The sequence below is a fragment of the Lepidochelys kempii genome, chromosome 14, assembly GCF_965140265.1.
Source record: "Lepidochelys kempii isolate rLepKem1 chromosome 14, rLepKem1.hap2, whole genome shotgun sequence".
Classification (NCBI taxonomy): domain Eukaryota; kingdom Metazoa; phylum Chordata; order Testudines; family Cheloniidae; genus Lepidochelys; species Lepidochelys kempii.
The window spans coordinates 10,036,041-10,050,594 of NC_133269.1; the positions used below are offsets into that span (position 1 = coordinate 10,036,041).

The 14,554-nt window shown below is 43.1% G+C and overlaps 1 protein-coding gene across 1 annotated transcript in view; it reads right to left on the bottom strand.

Annotated features, from left to right (window-relative positions):
- RAB11FIP4 (RAB11 family interacting protein 4) overlaps nt 1-13,655 on the bottom strand; it is a 195,006-nt gene extending 181,351 nt beyond the window's left edge. Inside the window, exon 1 of the mRNA XM_073310342.1 lies at nt 13,438-13,655. Coding sequence (XP_073166443.1) covers nt 13,438-13,590 — 153 coding nt within the window. The 5' untranslated portion in view covers nt 13,591-13,655. The remainder of the gene's footprint in view (nt 1-13,437) is intronic.
- Nucleotides 13,656-14,554: the final 899 nt, after the last annotated feature.

Consider the following 14,554-nt stretch of genomic DNA (forward strand, 5'->3'; position numbering starts at 1 on the left):
CACTGCCATTGCATTTGAATGGGCTGGCCCAGCAAACCACCCTGACGCTGCACAATGGGAGAGGGCTGTCAGCAAGCCCGCTGCTGCAGTGAGTAGTCAAATATGTCTCTGCTTGTCTGACAGCTGCCATCTTGGCTGATACACCAGGGATTGAACTAGAGACTTCCAGAACTGTACTGTAGATTCAAAGGAGACAGAAACAGCGCTAACCATTTAGTGCTCTATTGCCATACTCTTATGCTAAGGAGCCCTATCAACGGGACTAGTCAAGGGGAATAAGGGTATCACAGTCTGGCTCTTAGTAGAAATGTTTGACCCTCCTCCTCTAAAACAGGTCAAAACCAAAAGCGTCTCTTGGCATCAGGCTGCCATTTCTAGAGTAGTCTTTGGGTTGTGGTTATTTGGAAGTGCCATTTGCAGTGACGGAATCTTACATTTACGTGGAGGGAAAGAGAAAGAGTTTGCCCTGCTGACCAGCTGGACTGAGGTAGAATCCTCGGGTCAATTCATAATTCCCACTGAAATGTACGAGAATTTCAATAGTGATTTCAGTGGGACCAGGATTTCCTGGAGGGCCAACTTCTGCCTCACACTGATGCCACTCGTAGTCCCACTGAGTAGCGATGACAAAATCTGCCCTTTGCCATTTACCCTTTCATTTCTTGGGATCCCTTCCTCCACATTTGAGTAGTCTTTCCACCGGATTATGTATTTAGCCAGTGACCTCCGCTGAATTTTGATTCAGTGCTTGGAACACGAGCAAGTTCTAACAAGGAAACGCCTATAACAACAATACTGCAGCTTTCTACGGCATTATAGTTCCCAGTAGCAATGTTGATATAAAATGCAGAGTAGCTGCCTTTATTGTAGGATACTGTAATATTTTGCAATCATGGAATAGACTACTGGGTTGGGATCAAAGAGGAAACAATGAGTAGAGGCTATTTTGTCCCTCTCTCTGTCCATCCTCTTGTTATCAGATTTTCTGACCGAAATAGCTCTAAACTCATAGCTGTTGCAGAGATTAGCTACCATGAACTACTGGTTGTCATATGGTTTAATTAGGTAAAATATGTTCGAGTGAGCATTTCGTCACTTGATATGTAAATAATGAAAACAACAATATTTTGCTACAGAGACCCTGAAATCTATTCAAAACATGCAAACATGAAGAAAGCTGTTTGTGTATGCATATTAATTTAAAAAAAAAATCAGAACAACAGAAGTGGAGTAGGAAAAAATAAATCCTATGTTCAAAATATCATCTGGGTTGTGTCAGTAAGGGTCATTTCACTGTGACACATGGAGCTGCAGTAGAAACTGGAACGAAAAGGATTTGTGCGTTTCCACTTCCTCGTTGCAAAAAATAAAATCCACAACCCCCCAGTGACTGCTGCTGCTCAGAACAAGCCAGAAGGAGTGGAGAAAATATGCAGTAGTAGGTGTCACAGCAACAGAAGACAAATAATGGTGGGTTTCCAGGGCTGGAAAATTATGAAGAATATTATTGGTGAATATAAATAATAAAAATAAGCTATTTGTGGCTTGGTGCATAAATATCAAAAATTCTGAAAATTTCTGCTGAAGTAAATATTCCAAAACCCACCAGTTCTTGTATGGCAAGGTAGCCAAAGTAAGGAAAGAACGAATGTGTGGTGATTGCCTGAGATATGCAGCTGGAACAGACTAACATAACTTAGGAAATAGAACCGTGTCTGAGGCACCAAAAAGGCAGCAATAGAATGGTAATTATACATGAGTAACATGGCATCCTATTAGGACTACAATATGCATACAGAGCAGCATGCATTTAATCGTACTGTCATTTTGAGTCCAAAACACCATCCAAAGTTGTATTCCTAAAGCAAAAGGAATATTCAAGATAAATTAGCACGGTGGTTATAAAACATAATCATTTAGATAATACTAAAATATTATATCCTGATTCCCAGCCCAGTGCCCTATCTATTAGACCATGCTGTCTCTCGCAGGTATTTTGGATAAGTATTTTGTCTGTGCATTTAATTGCCGTCACTCATTCACAGGCAGGGAGTGCTACAGAACTAAACTAAAAATCAGGAGTTAGGAAGGACTCTTGATATTTTTGTTTTTAATCGCACTCATTTCTAATCACAGGGAAACACTCTCTTTCCCTTCAAGTGAGGCCCTTTAATTACCTTTTGAATGGCAAGTAATTGAAATGTATTATACAGTGCTTTTGTTTATAGTCACACTGCTGTTATAAAACCAAATTCTATACGACCAGCAATTGTGTCTGCCACTTCCTATTATCTACTTAATCACACCCTGGTCTGAGTTAGCTATGTTGCCACACACAAATGGGTATTTATTCAGCAACATCTGCAGGTATCAAGGCCTGAGAACATACATCTCTCACAAGGAACTGCACAGTTTAAACACTGCTATGATTTCATTTGTAGCTCCTGCATAGATGAACAAAGTTAAAGTAGTCTTATGAAGCTAGCCTACCTTACAAAGTAAAAATCCAAGTTTCTAACATGCTCATTAATGTTTGGCTCTGGAATCAGATGCCATTAATGGGAAACACGGCATTGTTGATTGCACAAGGAATAATGAAATCATTTTACTTCGATGAACACTGTAAGGGAATTAAATTTGTGTCCACTTTGTTAGCCTGAAAGGCTTTCTGCAGGTTATCAATGGGTTGTGCTAAATTGCAGATGACAATGGAGCCTTGAGACCATGTTAGCTTCTTCTAGCATCCAACTGGAAATTCTCCTGTATCCCCAAAACACTGTACCTTTCCTTGAACAATTTTGCATAACTCACTTTTCAGAGCTTAATCATATGAGAGGGGTAAAATCCGTATGCACTGGAAATTTGAATACCCTCCAGAGTCGCATGAGCAAATTTCTGGAAAACACCAACACACGTCACACCTGAAAAATACTAGTTTTTAGGGCTGTCGATTAATCGCAGTTAACTCAAGTGATTAACTAAAAAAAATTAATCACGGTTAATCACAGTTTTAATGGCATGGCTAAACAATAGATTCCAATTGACATTTATTAAATATTCTGGATGTTTTTCTACATTTTTATATATATTATATTCTGTGTTGTAATTGAATCAAAGTGTGTATTATTTTTGAATACAAATATTTGCACTGTAAAAATGATAAACAAAAGAAATAGTATTTTTCAATTCACCTCAGACAAGGACAGTAGTGGAATCTCTTTGTCATGAAAGTGCAACTTACAAAAGTAGGTTTTTCTGTTACATAACTGCACTCAAAAACAAAACTATGTAAAACTTCAGAGCCTACAAGTTCACTCAGTCCTACTTCTTGTACAGCCAATCACTAAGACAAACAAGTTTGTGTACATTTACAGGAGATAATGCTGCCCTCTTCTTATTTACAATGTCATCAGAAAGTGAGAACAGGCATTTGCATGGCACTTTTGTAGCCAGCATTGCAAGATATTTACATTCCAGATATGCTAAACATTTGTATGCCTCTTCATGCTTTGACCACCATTCCAGAGGACATGGTTCCATGCCGATGACACCCATTAAAAAAAAAATGTGTTAATTAAATTGGAGACTGAACTCCTTGGGGGAAAATTATATGTCCCCTGCTCTGTTTTACCTGCATTCTGCCATATATTTCACGTTATAGCAGTTTCGGATGATGATCCAGCACATGTTGTTCATTTTAAGAATACTTTCACAGCAGATTTCACAAAATGCAAAGGTACCAATGCGAGATTTCTAAAGATAGCTACAGCACTCGACCCAATGGCTAAGAATCTGAAGTGCCTTCAAAAATCTGAGGGGGACGAGGTGTAGAGCATGCTTGCAGAAGTCTTAAAACATTCCGATGCAGAAACTACAGATCCTGGACCAACAAGAGAGAAAATCAACCTTCTGCTGGTGGCATCTGACTCAGATAATGAAAATGAACATGTGTCGGTCCACACTGCTTTGGATTGTTATCGAGCAAAACCCGTCATCAGCATGGACACATGCCCCCTGGAATGGTGGTTGAAGCATGAAGGGACATATGAATCTTTAGCGCATCTGGCATGTAAATATCTTGCAACATCAGCTACAACAGTGCCGTGAGAACACCTGTTCTCACCTTCAGGTGACATTGTAAACAAGAAGCAGGCAGCATTATCTCCTAACAAACTTGTTTGTCTGAGCGATTGGCTGAACAAGAAGTAGGACTGAGTAGATTTGCAGGCTCTAAAATTTTAATTTTTTTATTTTTGAATGCAGTTTTTTTTTTACATAATTCTACATTTGTAAGTTCAACTTTCATGATAAAGAGATTGCACTACAGTACTTGTATTAGGTGAATTGAAAAAAACTTTTCTTTTTTTACAGCGCAAATACTTGTAATCAAAAATAAATATAAAGTGAGCACGGTACATGTTGTATTCTGTGTTGTAATTGAAATCAATATATTTGAAAATGTAGAAAACATCCAAGAATATTGAAATAAATTGTATTTTATTACTGTTTAACAGTGTGATTAATTTAAATGTGATTAATTTTTTTAATTGCTTGATAGACATACTAGTTTTACATTTTAACAGCACAGACTGAATCTCGCATGGAAAAAAAAAAAGAGAGAGAGAGAGAGAAACTACATAGAAAATATCCAGTCTTGCCAAGCAGCTGAGTAATTAACCTCCCTAATTTCAAGCTCTACCTCCAACAATATATAAAATGGAAGCAGCATTGGATTGTATTTGCAGGATCTATATGTTGAGGTTTTTCTCAAGAAGATTTTGCATTTGATCACATGACAACACAATGCCACTGTAGCTATATCAAAGATAATCTCTCAAGGTAGCTCTAAAGCAGAGTTATTTAAATAAAAAATTCAAGAATTACTGTCTTTTCTCTGGTTTTTAACAAAAGCCTACTCATTGTGATCACTGTCATGTATTTCAGAATACAGCAGTAGCTAATTCTTAAGTGTGCGTGTAACCCACCCCCAGTGCTCGTATCTCTGAAATGCATTCATATTACATAACAAATTAGACTTGTAAGTGCACAGCAAACCTTACAGCATATCTCCTCATTACAGTGCTGTAGCAAACATACGATGAACAATAAGGACTAAGCCTGCTTTATGTCACCTGTTTGGAAATACATGCTTGATTGTAGGATGTACCGGTAGGTTTGTTTAAAGCACACTGCAGTACTGGCTTGCACTGAATTAGGAAAGCTACAGCAACTGTACCTTGACTAATCCAAAATCCATTAAGCATCCTAGCGTACAGTTTTCAGAGTAGAATTTTTTCCCTACCCAGTCAAAACGATATTAAATAACTGGTCATTAGCAAATTACTTTAGCGAGTCAAAATGTGCACCAGCCTAGGTATATACAAGAGAATGCGGTTGCGTGGGAACTGCCCTTCTGTCCTCAGCATGGCTGGGTGAATATTTATTTGTTCTTTCGAGAAGTATTTCTCTGAAAAGCAGAGCACGAGGAAAGCAGTAATTCTTTTCTGCTTCTGTCATCAGAATACCACCACCCTTTGGTCATGCTCTAATACTTTTCCTTTGAAATCTCAGAGTTACAGGTCTTATATCCCATATTTGATAGATGCTTATTATAAGGCTACAGCATACATTAAACTATTTAAAGACATTGCCGGATTCTGCTTTCAGTTACACTGGTGTAAATCAGGAGGAACTTCATATACCTCAGTGGTTTAATTCTAGAGTGTCACCAGCATAGCTGAGAGAAGAATCTAGGGGCGTAGGCGCTATGTAAGACCACTTTTGCAATGGAGAAGTGCTTTTTGTACAGGAAGGCCATTACAGAGCAGTTATTTACAGTAGACCCTCTGCTTCAGTGCATGACCTCAACAAGTCCTTCTCAACCTGTTTACCACTGTGGGCTGCATATGCAGCTCTCTGTGTGTTATGTGGGCCACATCCATACAACATATATATATACTATCTGTATGGCCCTGAGAATGTCACACGGGCCACAGGTGTGTGCTGTTTGGGCCGCAAGCGGCCCGCAGGTTGAGAACCACTGCCCTAGAGGATAGTTCAAGAGCATGCCCCCATATTTTGATGCTTTGCTACTCTCTATTGGTCTCTACATGCCAAAGAAGAAAGGTGGGGATTTGCTCTTGGGATTCTGTGTACATCTGGCCTGATGCCGCTCTCACATACACCAATTCTACATGGTTGAAACTGACTCCAGTGGAGTTACTGTCAATTCACAACAGTATAATTGATAACACCCTACAGGTTTTTATGAGCTGCTGAAGTTCCCTCTTAAGTGGAATTCTGTTTCTATCCTGGCAAGTATTTGTTGATCTTAATATTACGCACACTGCTGTCTAAGCATGAACACCTGTGCTTTCTCTTTTTTTAAAAATAATGCTCCAAAAGGTGATTACGTCTCTGAAAATAAATAGTCAACATGTTTATCATATTTCACTTGTTGCTGAAAACTGAATGTAGAGTTTAAATAGGATCTAGAATTATGAAACATTCACTGGCAACAGATTTGTAAGATACACACTTTCACATAACCCATTGCCAGGAACCTGAGCACATTTAATATGTAATTTGCAAGGCTTCTAGACACATCAGCTGCAAGTGCAACTATTTTCTAAGTAACAAGAAATCAGATGGCAAACAACTTCTGGCTTTTTCAGTGCTACAAGTGTTTCCCCAACTAGTGACTACACAAGTTCCAGCCATGGTATTTAAAATGCAGTGTGTTTTCCACATCTTTCTTCACAATCCCTGGTGAGTGGGCATACATTTGGCAGGCTGGCATTTCCACTCCTTATGTAACACACTGCTCAGCAACATGGAAATCTCAATACCAGCTATTTGTGGGGTGGGTTTTGCATGCAGTCGCCAAGAAGAGAGCCAGCGTTGTCTAGTGGATAGATAGGGTGCTGCACCAGTATTCTGCAGACCTGGGTTCTATCCCAGGCACAGCCACTGACCGGCTTGCTGACCTTGGTCAAGTCATTTCACCACAGCTTTTCCCCTTTATTTAGATCTTTGGGGCAGGGACTATCATTAAATGTGTGACTGGGGCCTCTGCATGCTATTGGAGTATAAATAAGAAGCATTCACTGGTGAAAGGGTTCCACTGTTTCTGTTTTAAACTATTGTGCATTGTAGCTCAGGTGTAAAAGAGACAATCGTTACTTCAAGTTGGGCCATCATGTAAGTGTTGCAAAAACAAGCTTGTACTAAACCAAAGCTCAGTAGAAATGTTTCCATAATAAAAAGCAATCCAATGAAAACAGTTGTTTTTAAACCAACAAATATTGCCTTGCAGCATTTGAAACCTCAAGCACTGTATCAAGGAGAAAAAAGAAAGTGGCATTGACTATAAACAAAAGTGAAACTGATGTCATGGATTTCCAGCATCCATAGCTAAAGGAAAAAGCAAGCACAATAGTGGAAAAGTGACAAGCAAATTGGAACTTTAAACTTCTTTTACTTGTAATAATCTAAGGGGGACATTTTCAAAAGGCACAATTGGGCACCGAATTCCCATCAATGCTTTTGAAAAGCCTCCCACCCTCCACTGTTCCTGGTCTCATAGTCAATAAATGTGTCTGTTTGCAACATGTGGTTTTCAGTTGACAATATCTCCTTAAAAGCCACAGCTACATGTAATCTTCCTGCTCTCACTGAAGCCAGTGAAAATTTTGGCTGAGAGAGGCAGCAGGGTTCGGACCATATGTTGTAAAGTACTTGGGGAACCTTTGGGGTAAAAGCACCATGTACATTTAAGATACTTAGTATTATTTGACCCTTGATGTTTAATATGAATTGCTCCATCCTATATGTATTAACGTCTGTATTACAACTGCAGCACCTATGGGCCTCATCACGCTAGGTGCTAAAAACGAAACTCCCGATCATGCAAACACTTATGCACATGCTTAACCATGAGTATGAAAGTAATTACATTGACTTCAGTGAATTACAATAAGGCCCCAATCCTGTAATGAGCTCTGCCTGGGCACAGGGATTCACTCGCATGGAATTCATTGCTAGATCAGGGTCTAAGAATAAAATGATAGACCCTGCCCCTATAGAGCTCAGAGCCTAATTTAAGACAGCGTGTGAAAACAAGGCAATACTTCCAAGGACTTCAGTGAAGCCAGGATTTCATCGAGGGTGTATAACAAAGGAGGAGTGGGGTAAAAGTTGCTGCCATAGAGAGTTTTAAATAGGGTAATAGATAATTTCATCATCAGTGATAGGAACCATAAAAATCCCCAAAGTTTAATCATGAAAAAGCTAAACATTTTCAAGTTTCACCTCTGTTATTTTGACTGTGCCGATGAACATGAGGGCTGCTTTTTCCAGGCAAAAACCTGCTGTTTTGCTGCAAAATTTTGCTTTGAGGCAAATTTTCAGAAAGTTCCTGATCTCTTTAGAATGATAAATTTCATCATGTTGACCACAAACCAACCAAACTACCAACCACATAAAGGGTAAAAACTTCATACTATGTTAAATTCTCACAAACTTTGGTAAATAACTCAAGAATTGGTAATATCAAGGTTTTGCTTGGCCCTGGCTACAAATATATGAAGGCACAGAGGTGGATTGTAGAATAAAGTCGGGAAGGATGGAATTAACCAAGCCAAATTTCACTCTCATTACACCAATGCAATGTCGTGACTATTTGTGCTGAGAGTGTTATAGATACTTGGGTTGCAGCAGTGCAAAATCTGGTCCTTCATATGTTAGGTATAAGATACACAGAACTGAAAGGCTAAAATCATTAACATATAGGGTCAATCAATCTTCTGCTAAAGCCAATGGAAAGATTCCCATTTATTTTAATGGGAGCTGGATTGGGCCCAGAAAATGTAGAATAAAAACCAAAAGTACATTTAAACAATGAATTATCATGCGTTAGACTACGGTAAAGAGGACAAGGCAGCTCTCTGGCAGCATCTCTTAGGTTTAATTTAATCTGACACATTGCAGATTTTCCTGCACAATTGTTATTAGGCCCCTATGGAAGCAAGTTTGGGATGGCTGTACTGTTTTGGGAAACTGATTCTTTCTGTCTCCTGAGGTCACCAGTGATACATAGTAAATAAAGTTCATTTTGAATGACACGTTTTTAAACAGAATGGCAAAGTCATTATCCACCCACGATAAAGTATTTACAGTACATCTGCACTAGGATCATTGCCTCTGTCTGCGGTTCCATAGCAAATCTCTCCCAGTGGTATGCATATCAAATTGGTTCAGCTGAGAAGTCCAGAGATGATTTTTCAAACTGCCCATGCTGCAAACTCTGCCCCTAGAATCTGAAAGCCAGACTTTCCCTGCCTCTTATGTTACCACCAGCAGTGAAGATCCTGCAGTCAGAAAGGAGCAGGCACGTTTGTCAATGATGCATGTAACAGAACAGAGTCCAGCTTGCTGTCTCCTAGCTAACCTGTCCGTGCAGGGAATAATCTTGTCTTTGTCAGTTAAATGAGCAGACCTGACTCAGCCACTGCTAAATAGCACAGTGCAGTTTGTACATCACCACTTTTCTCAGTCGGGGTCCTAATGCCTTTTCTGATTTTGGACATCCCTGTCCTCCTTCCCTTTTCCCCTTCTTTTCCTCCCTTCTCCATATTTCTTTGCCCACAAACTCTCTTCCTCCCTCCATGTGCCTTACAGGTCCAATTAAATCCTCCCCACACTGATCGCCCTACACACCCTTCCTATCGTTTCCTGCCATGCACATTCCATATTTCCCTGCTGCTGTTCCCTGCAGTGCCTCGTGGCACACCTGTTTGGCTGAACTCCACTGGGAAATCAATAACTTGATTAGGAGTGGAGGAGGCCATCATTCTTAGAGCACTCAGTCTGCTCCTCTGATGACCATCACTGCATCTGAAATACATCCTCTTGAAGCACCATGTCAAAGAACGGTGATTACTTAACATGGGTACTGGAAAAGCTTGGTGTTGACTATAAAATAAGGATCCTGTGAAGTTGGAATGGCTTCAAAACGTACCATAACACACCCAGCCCTCTTTAATTTCCTCCTTCTTGTAAACTCTCAGCCCCTCCCATTTTATCTGGTGATATCTGGGAAGAATTAGAGATGAATCTGAGAAGGCAGTATTATGATCATGTTTAGGTTGTGGCTGAGACCGAACCAGGGCTAAGGTTTAGCAGCAGATTCAACAGCACTGAAATCACATAAGCGAGTCTCATGAGATTTTGGCCCCAAACGGTAATATTTTAGCTGCAGCACCCAAAGCTATAAAATAGCACCAACCCTTCTGGATTAGGAGCTGTCCCAGAACCAAAACTGTAGAGGCAGGGGACATGAATCCACATGCACGTAACAATCTAAAATTAAAGGAGTTCAGATGTGAAGTTTTGGTTTGGTCCACCCAAACCTAGCAACAATGCAGCATACCAGCTACTGAGGGCTTGATTCAAAGCCCAGTGAAGTCAATAAGAGCCTTTCCAATTACTTCAACAGGCTTCAGATCAGACTACTTATACAAAGAGAAATTAAGACAAATTGTAATATGCATGCTACTAAAGATATAGAGGTAAATTCCTTTTCTCTCATCTTTGTAAGTATATTTTTCAAACATTGTCAGTTACAACTAACAAGAATGCAGTGATGATTACAGGGCATTTCTCATTACCATTCACCCTGTTTAACTAGACATATGCTGCAGCCTATAATTTAATCTCTTATTTGCATATTATTTATTTTTCTGGCACCTAGTCAGTAATCTAGGCCCCTCCCAAAATTCAGAATACACCAGTCATGGTTTATAATTTTTCAATACAATACTTTAGTTCATCAAACCCTCACCCTTTACATATTTCTAATACATTCATCTACAAAAAATAAAGACATTTTTAAGACATCATCTGATTCAACCTTTTATCTCCAGTTTATTCTCCCAGCTCCCCTCCTAATAACCTGATAGATTTCCATACATTCTAAAGTCAGAAGGAACCTGATCATCTAGGCCAGTGGTTCCCACACTTGTTCCGCCGCTTGTGTAGGGAAAGCCCCTGCCAGGCCAGGCCAGTTTGTTTACCTGCCACGTCTGCAGGTTCAGCCGATCGCGGCTCCCAGTGGCCGCGGTTCGCTGCTCCAGGCCAATGGGAGCTACTGGAAGCAGCGCAGGCCGAGGGACGTACTGGCCACTGCTTCCAGCGGTTCCATTGGCCTGGAGCAGCGAACTGCAGCCACTGGGAGCCATGATCGGCCGAACCTGCAGACGCGGCAGGTAAACAAACCGGCCCAGCCCAGCAGGGGCTTTCCCTGAACAGGCAGCGGAACAAGTTTGGGAACCACTGATCTAGGCTGATCTCCAGCAAAACAAAGGCCAGAGCATTTCACCAACCTTCCTAAATGCCAACAAGAAAAGGTTATTGATCTAGGAATGAAATAAATACAGTAATACAAAAACCACCCACAGTACAATCAATGCTTCTTGCGACATAGATTTAACAATTTATGCCCTTAGTGTATATAGGAATGTATAATTCTTCAAGGGACAAATAAAAACAGAGATATCAATAGAGCTCACTCCTGTTAATCCTTTCTTCTCCTTATATTACTGGTTACTGAATAATAACTCTAATCTCTCATTAAAGAAATATTCAACCACAGGTCTATGACTAGATGCAAGAAATGGAGCCTCCTGTATCCTCTTTCTTTAATTTAATTCACAAGTCTTGTTTCATTACCAGTGCTGATCCAAAAATTAGTAACTTGATTTGACAAGAATTATGAATTTATTATGCTTTTTTTGCTATCGTACTTCCTCGGAACCCTTTTATAAACTTCTCTCTCTTTACAATCTCTGCAGATTAATTTATTTTACCGCATTTTAAAAGGTCAGAACTTTTCATCCTGACACCAGCTTTGTTTTCTTGGTGCTGCCTCCTTTTTTTAAGTGCCAGAGCATTTTGTTATGTGGTGACCCAGAGATGAGGTATCATATTCTGAAGGGGGGAATCTTCTCATGAAATACAAGATTTCATATCTGGTTCATTTTGTTTGAGATTTCTCTCTTACTCAATAATTTAAGAGGAACTGGGCCAATTGAAATTCATGCAATTATTCTAATCAATATTGGGCCAAATTCTACTCTTATTTACACTACTATAATGTAGTGATAATGGTTCCACTAAAGTAATAGCTCCGCTGAAGACAGTGGAGTGACTCCAGATTTATACCTGTGTCAACGATAGACTGACTTTGGTCCATAATTCTAACTCACACAGCTTTTCTGTGAGTGTCACTGCAGATTAACATGATGCTGTTAAATGGCTCCACAGGCATTCCAGAACACACTCTGTGTTCTTTAAACACCAAGAAGGCCAAACAGGACTTACATGTATAAGGAATTATGACAGACCCATGGTGGAGTAACAGGATTTGCAATAAAGGCACTCATTTCAAAGGAGAGTCTTGTTTGTGTAATCTGTGGAACCTATTTTCAGATTATCCACATAGCTAAGGAGGAGAAACCTTTGCTTTCACCACAACAGTCATGCCTGGCAAAAAAAACAGCAACAACAACAAAAAAACTAAACAGCAGAACCATCACATCTGTTCACTAGCGCAGGTGTATTTCTGCTTAGAAAGTCAATGCTGCCATTGAAAGAAAGCCCAGTTTTGGTAAACAAGGTCAAACCCAGGTGTTTCTGAGAGTCAGGTGGCTATTTGCATCAGCATAAAAGAGCCGGGCAGGAAATAAACTAAAGAAAATATGAGCCTGTCCCTGCAGTCTGATTCAGACAAAAAAAATCATATGGGGCTGAATTCTGCATGGCCTTATCCCACTGTTTATTCGCAGGGAAAGCAATGCAGGGTTTGCCCCGTTTGCCTGAATGGCAGCAGGGTGGTATGTTCAAAGCCAGAAGTCCAAAATATTGACTTCAGCGAAGTTACTCTCCATATGGACAAGAGAAAGGGACTTTAGAAAACAGAACCAAGAAGAGGTGCAAAACGGGTTAACTGCAGGAACAGAACTGCCCCCCTTGGCCAGAGGGGTCTGGAGTCAAATCAGCAGAGAAGTAGCCCCAGGCTCCCTGAGGGTGCCTCTTCCTGCTCTAGGCTGCAGGAGAAAGTGCATTTCCGTGCAATCACCTCGGACGTGATTTGACCCAGAGCAGCCTGGCCCTGCGGTGCGGAGCGCTCAGGGGTGCCCCCCCCCGGATCAGAGGGGGAGCCCCAGTTAAAAGAGGTGGCAGAGCTGCCGCAAAGGGGCAGCGATGCGGGGAGCCCAAGGCAGGGGGAGCCTGCAGGTGCAAAGGGGGGGGGGATGCAGGACGGCGGGCGGGCGCTGCAGGGTGAACGGGGGGAGGGAGCCCCGGGTGGCGCTGGAGGAACCGGAGCCCCGCTGGCAACTGCCCCGCTCGGGGGCTGGGCGCGCCCCCAGCCCCGCTCACCTCATCCCCGTGGCCGAACTGCAGCCCCAGGGCGACGAAACGCTCCACGCGGACGAAGCCGGCCGCATCCTCGTCGCACACGTCGAAGACCTCCTTGAGCTTCCGCAGGAGCCGCATCCAGTCGGCCCGGCCCCCGAGCCCGCCCGGCTCCATCCCGGGCGCCTAGCTGCAGCCCCGCGCCAGGCGCCAGCCGGCCGCAGCCATGGTCGCCCGGCTGCCTCCCGCCGGCGTGTGACATCAGCCAGCTGCGGGGAGGGACCACAGAACGGGGGGGGGAGCGAGAGCCGGGAGAAGGAGGGCGGGAGAGCCAGGGGAGGGGGAGAACCGGGGGATGGGAGAGGGGAGGGGGAGAACCAGGGGAAGGGGAGAAGGGGGAGGGGAGAGGAGAGGGGAGGGGGAGAACCAGGGGAAGGGGAGAAGGGAGAGGGGAGGGGGAGAACCGGGAGAAGGAGGGCGGGAGAGCCAGGGGAGGGGGAGAACCGGGGGATGGGAGAGGGGAGGGGGAGAACCAGGGGAAGGGGAGAAGGGGGATGGGAGAGGGGAGGGGGAGAGGGAGAGGGAGAGCTGGGAGAAGGAGGGCGGGAGAGCCAGGGGAGGGGGAGAAAGGGGATGGGAGAGGGGAGGGGGAGAACCAGGGGAAGGGGAGAAGGGGGAGGGGAGGGGGAGAACCAGGGGAAGGGGAGAAGGGAGAGGGGAGGGGGAGAACCGGGAGAAGGAGGGTGGGAGAGCCAGGGGAGGGGGAGAACCGGGGGATGGGAGAGCCAAGGGAAGAGGAGAAGAGGGATGGGAGAGGGGATGGGGAGAACCAGGAGAAGGGGGATGGGAGAGGAGAGGGGGAGAACCAGGGGAAGGGGAGAAGGGGGATGGGAGAGGGGAGGGGGAGAGGGAGAGCTGGGAGAAGGAGGGCGGGAGAGCCAGGGGAGGGGGAGAAAGGGGATGGGAGAGGGGAGGGGGAGAACCAGGGGAAGGGGAGAAGGGGGAGGGGAGAGGGGAGGGGAGAGGGGAGGGGGAGAACCGGGAGAAGGAGGGCGGGAGAGCCAGGGGAGGGGGAGAACCGGGGGATGGGAGAGCCAAGGGAAGAGGAGAAGAGGGATGGGAGAGGGGATGGGGAGAACCA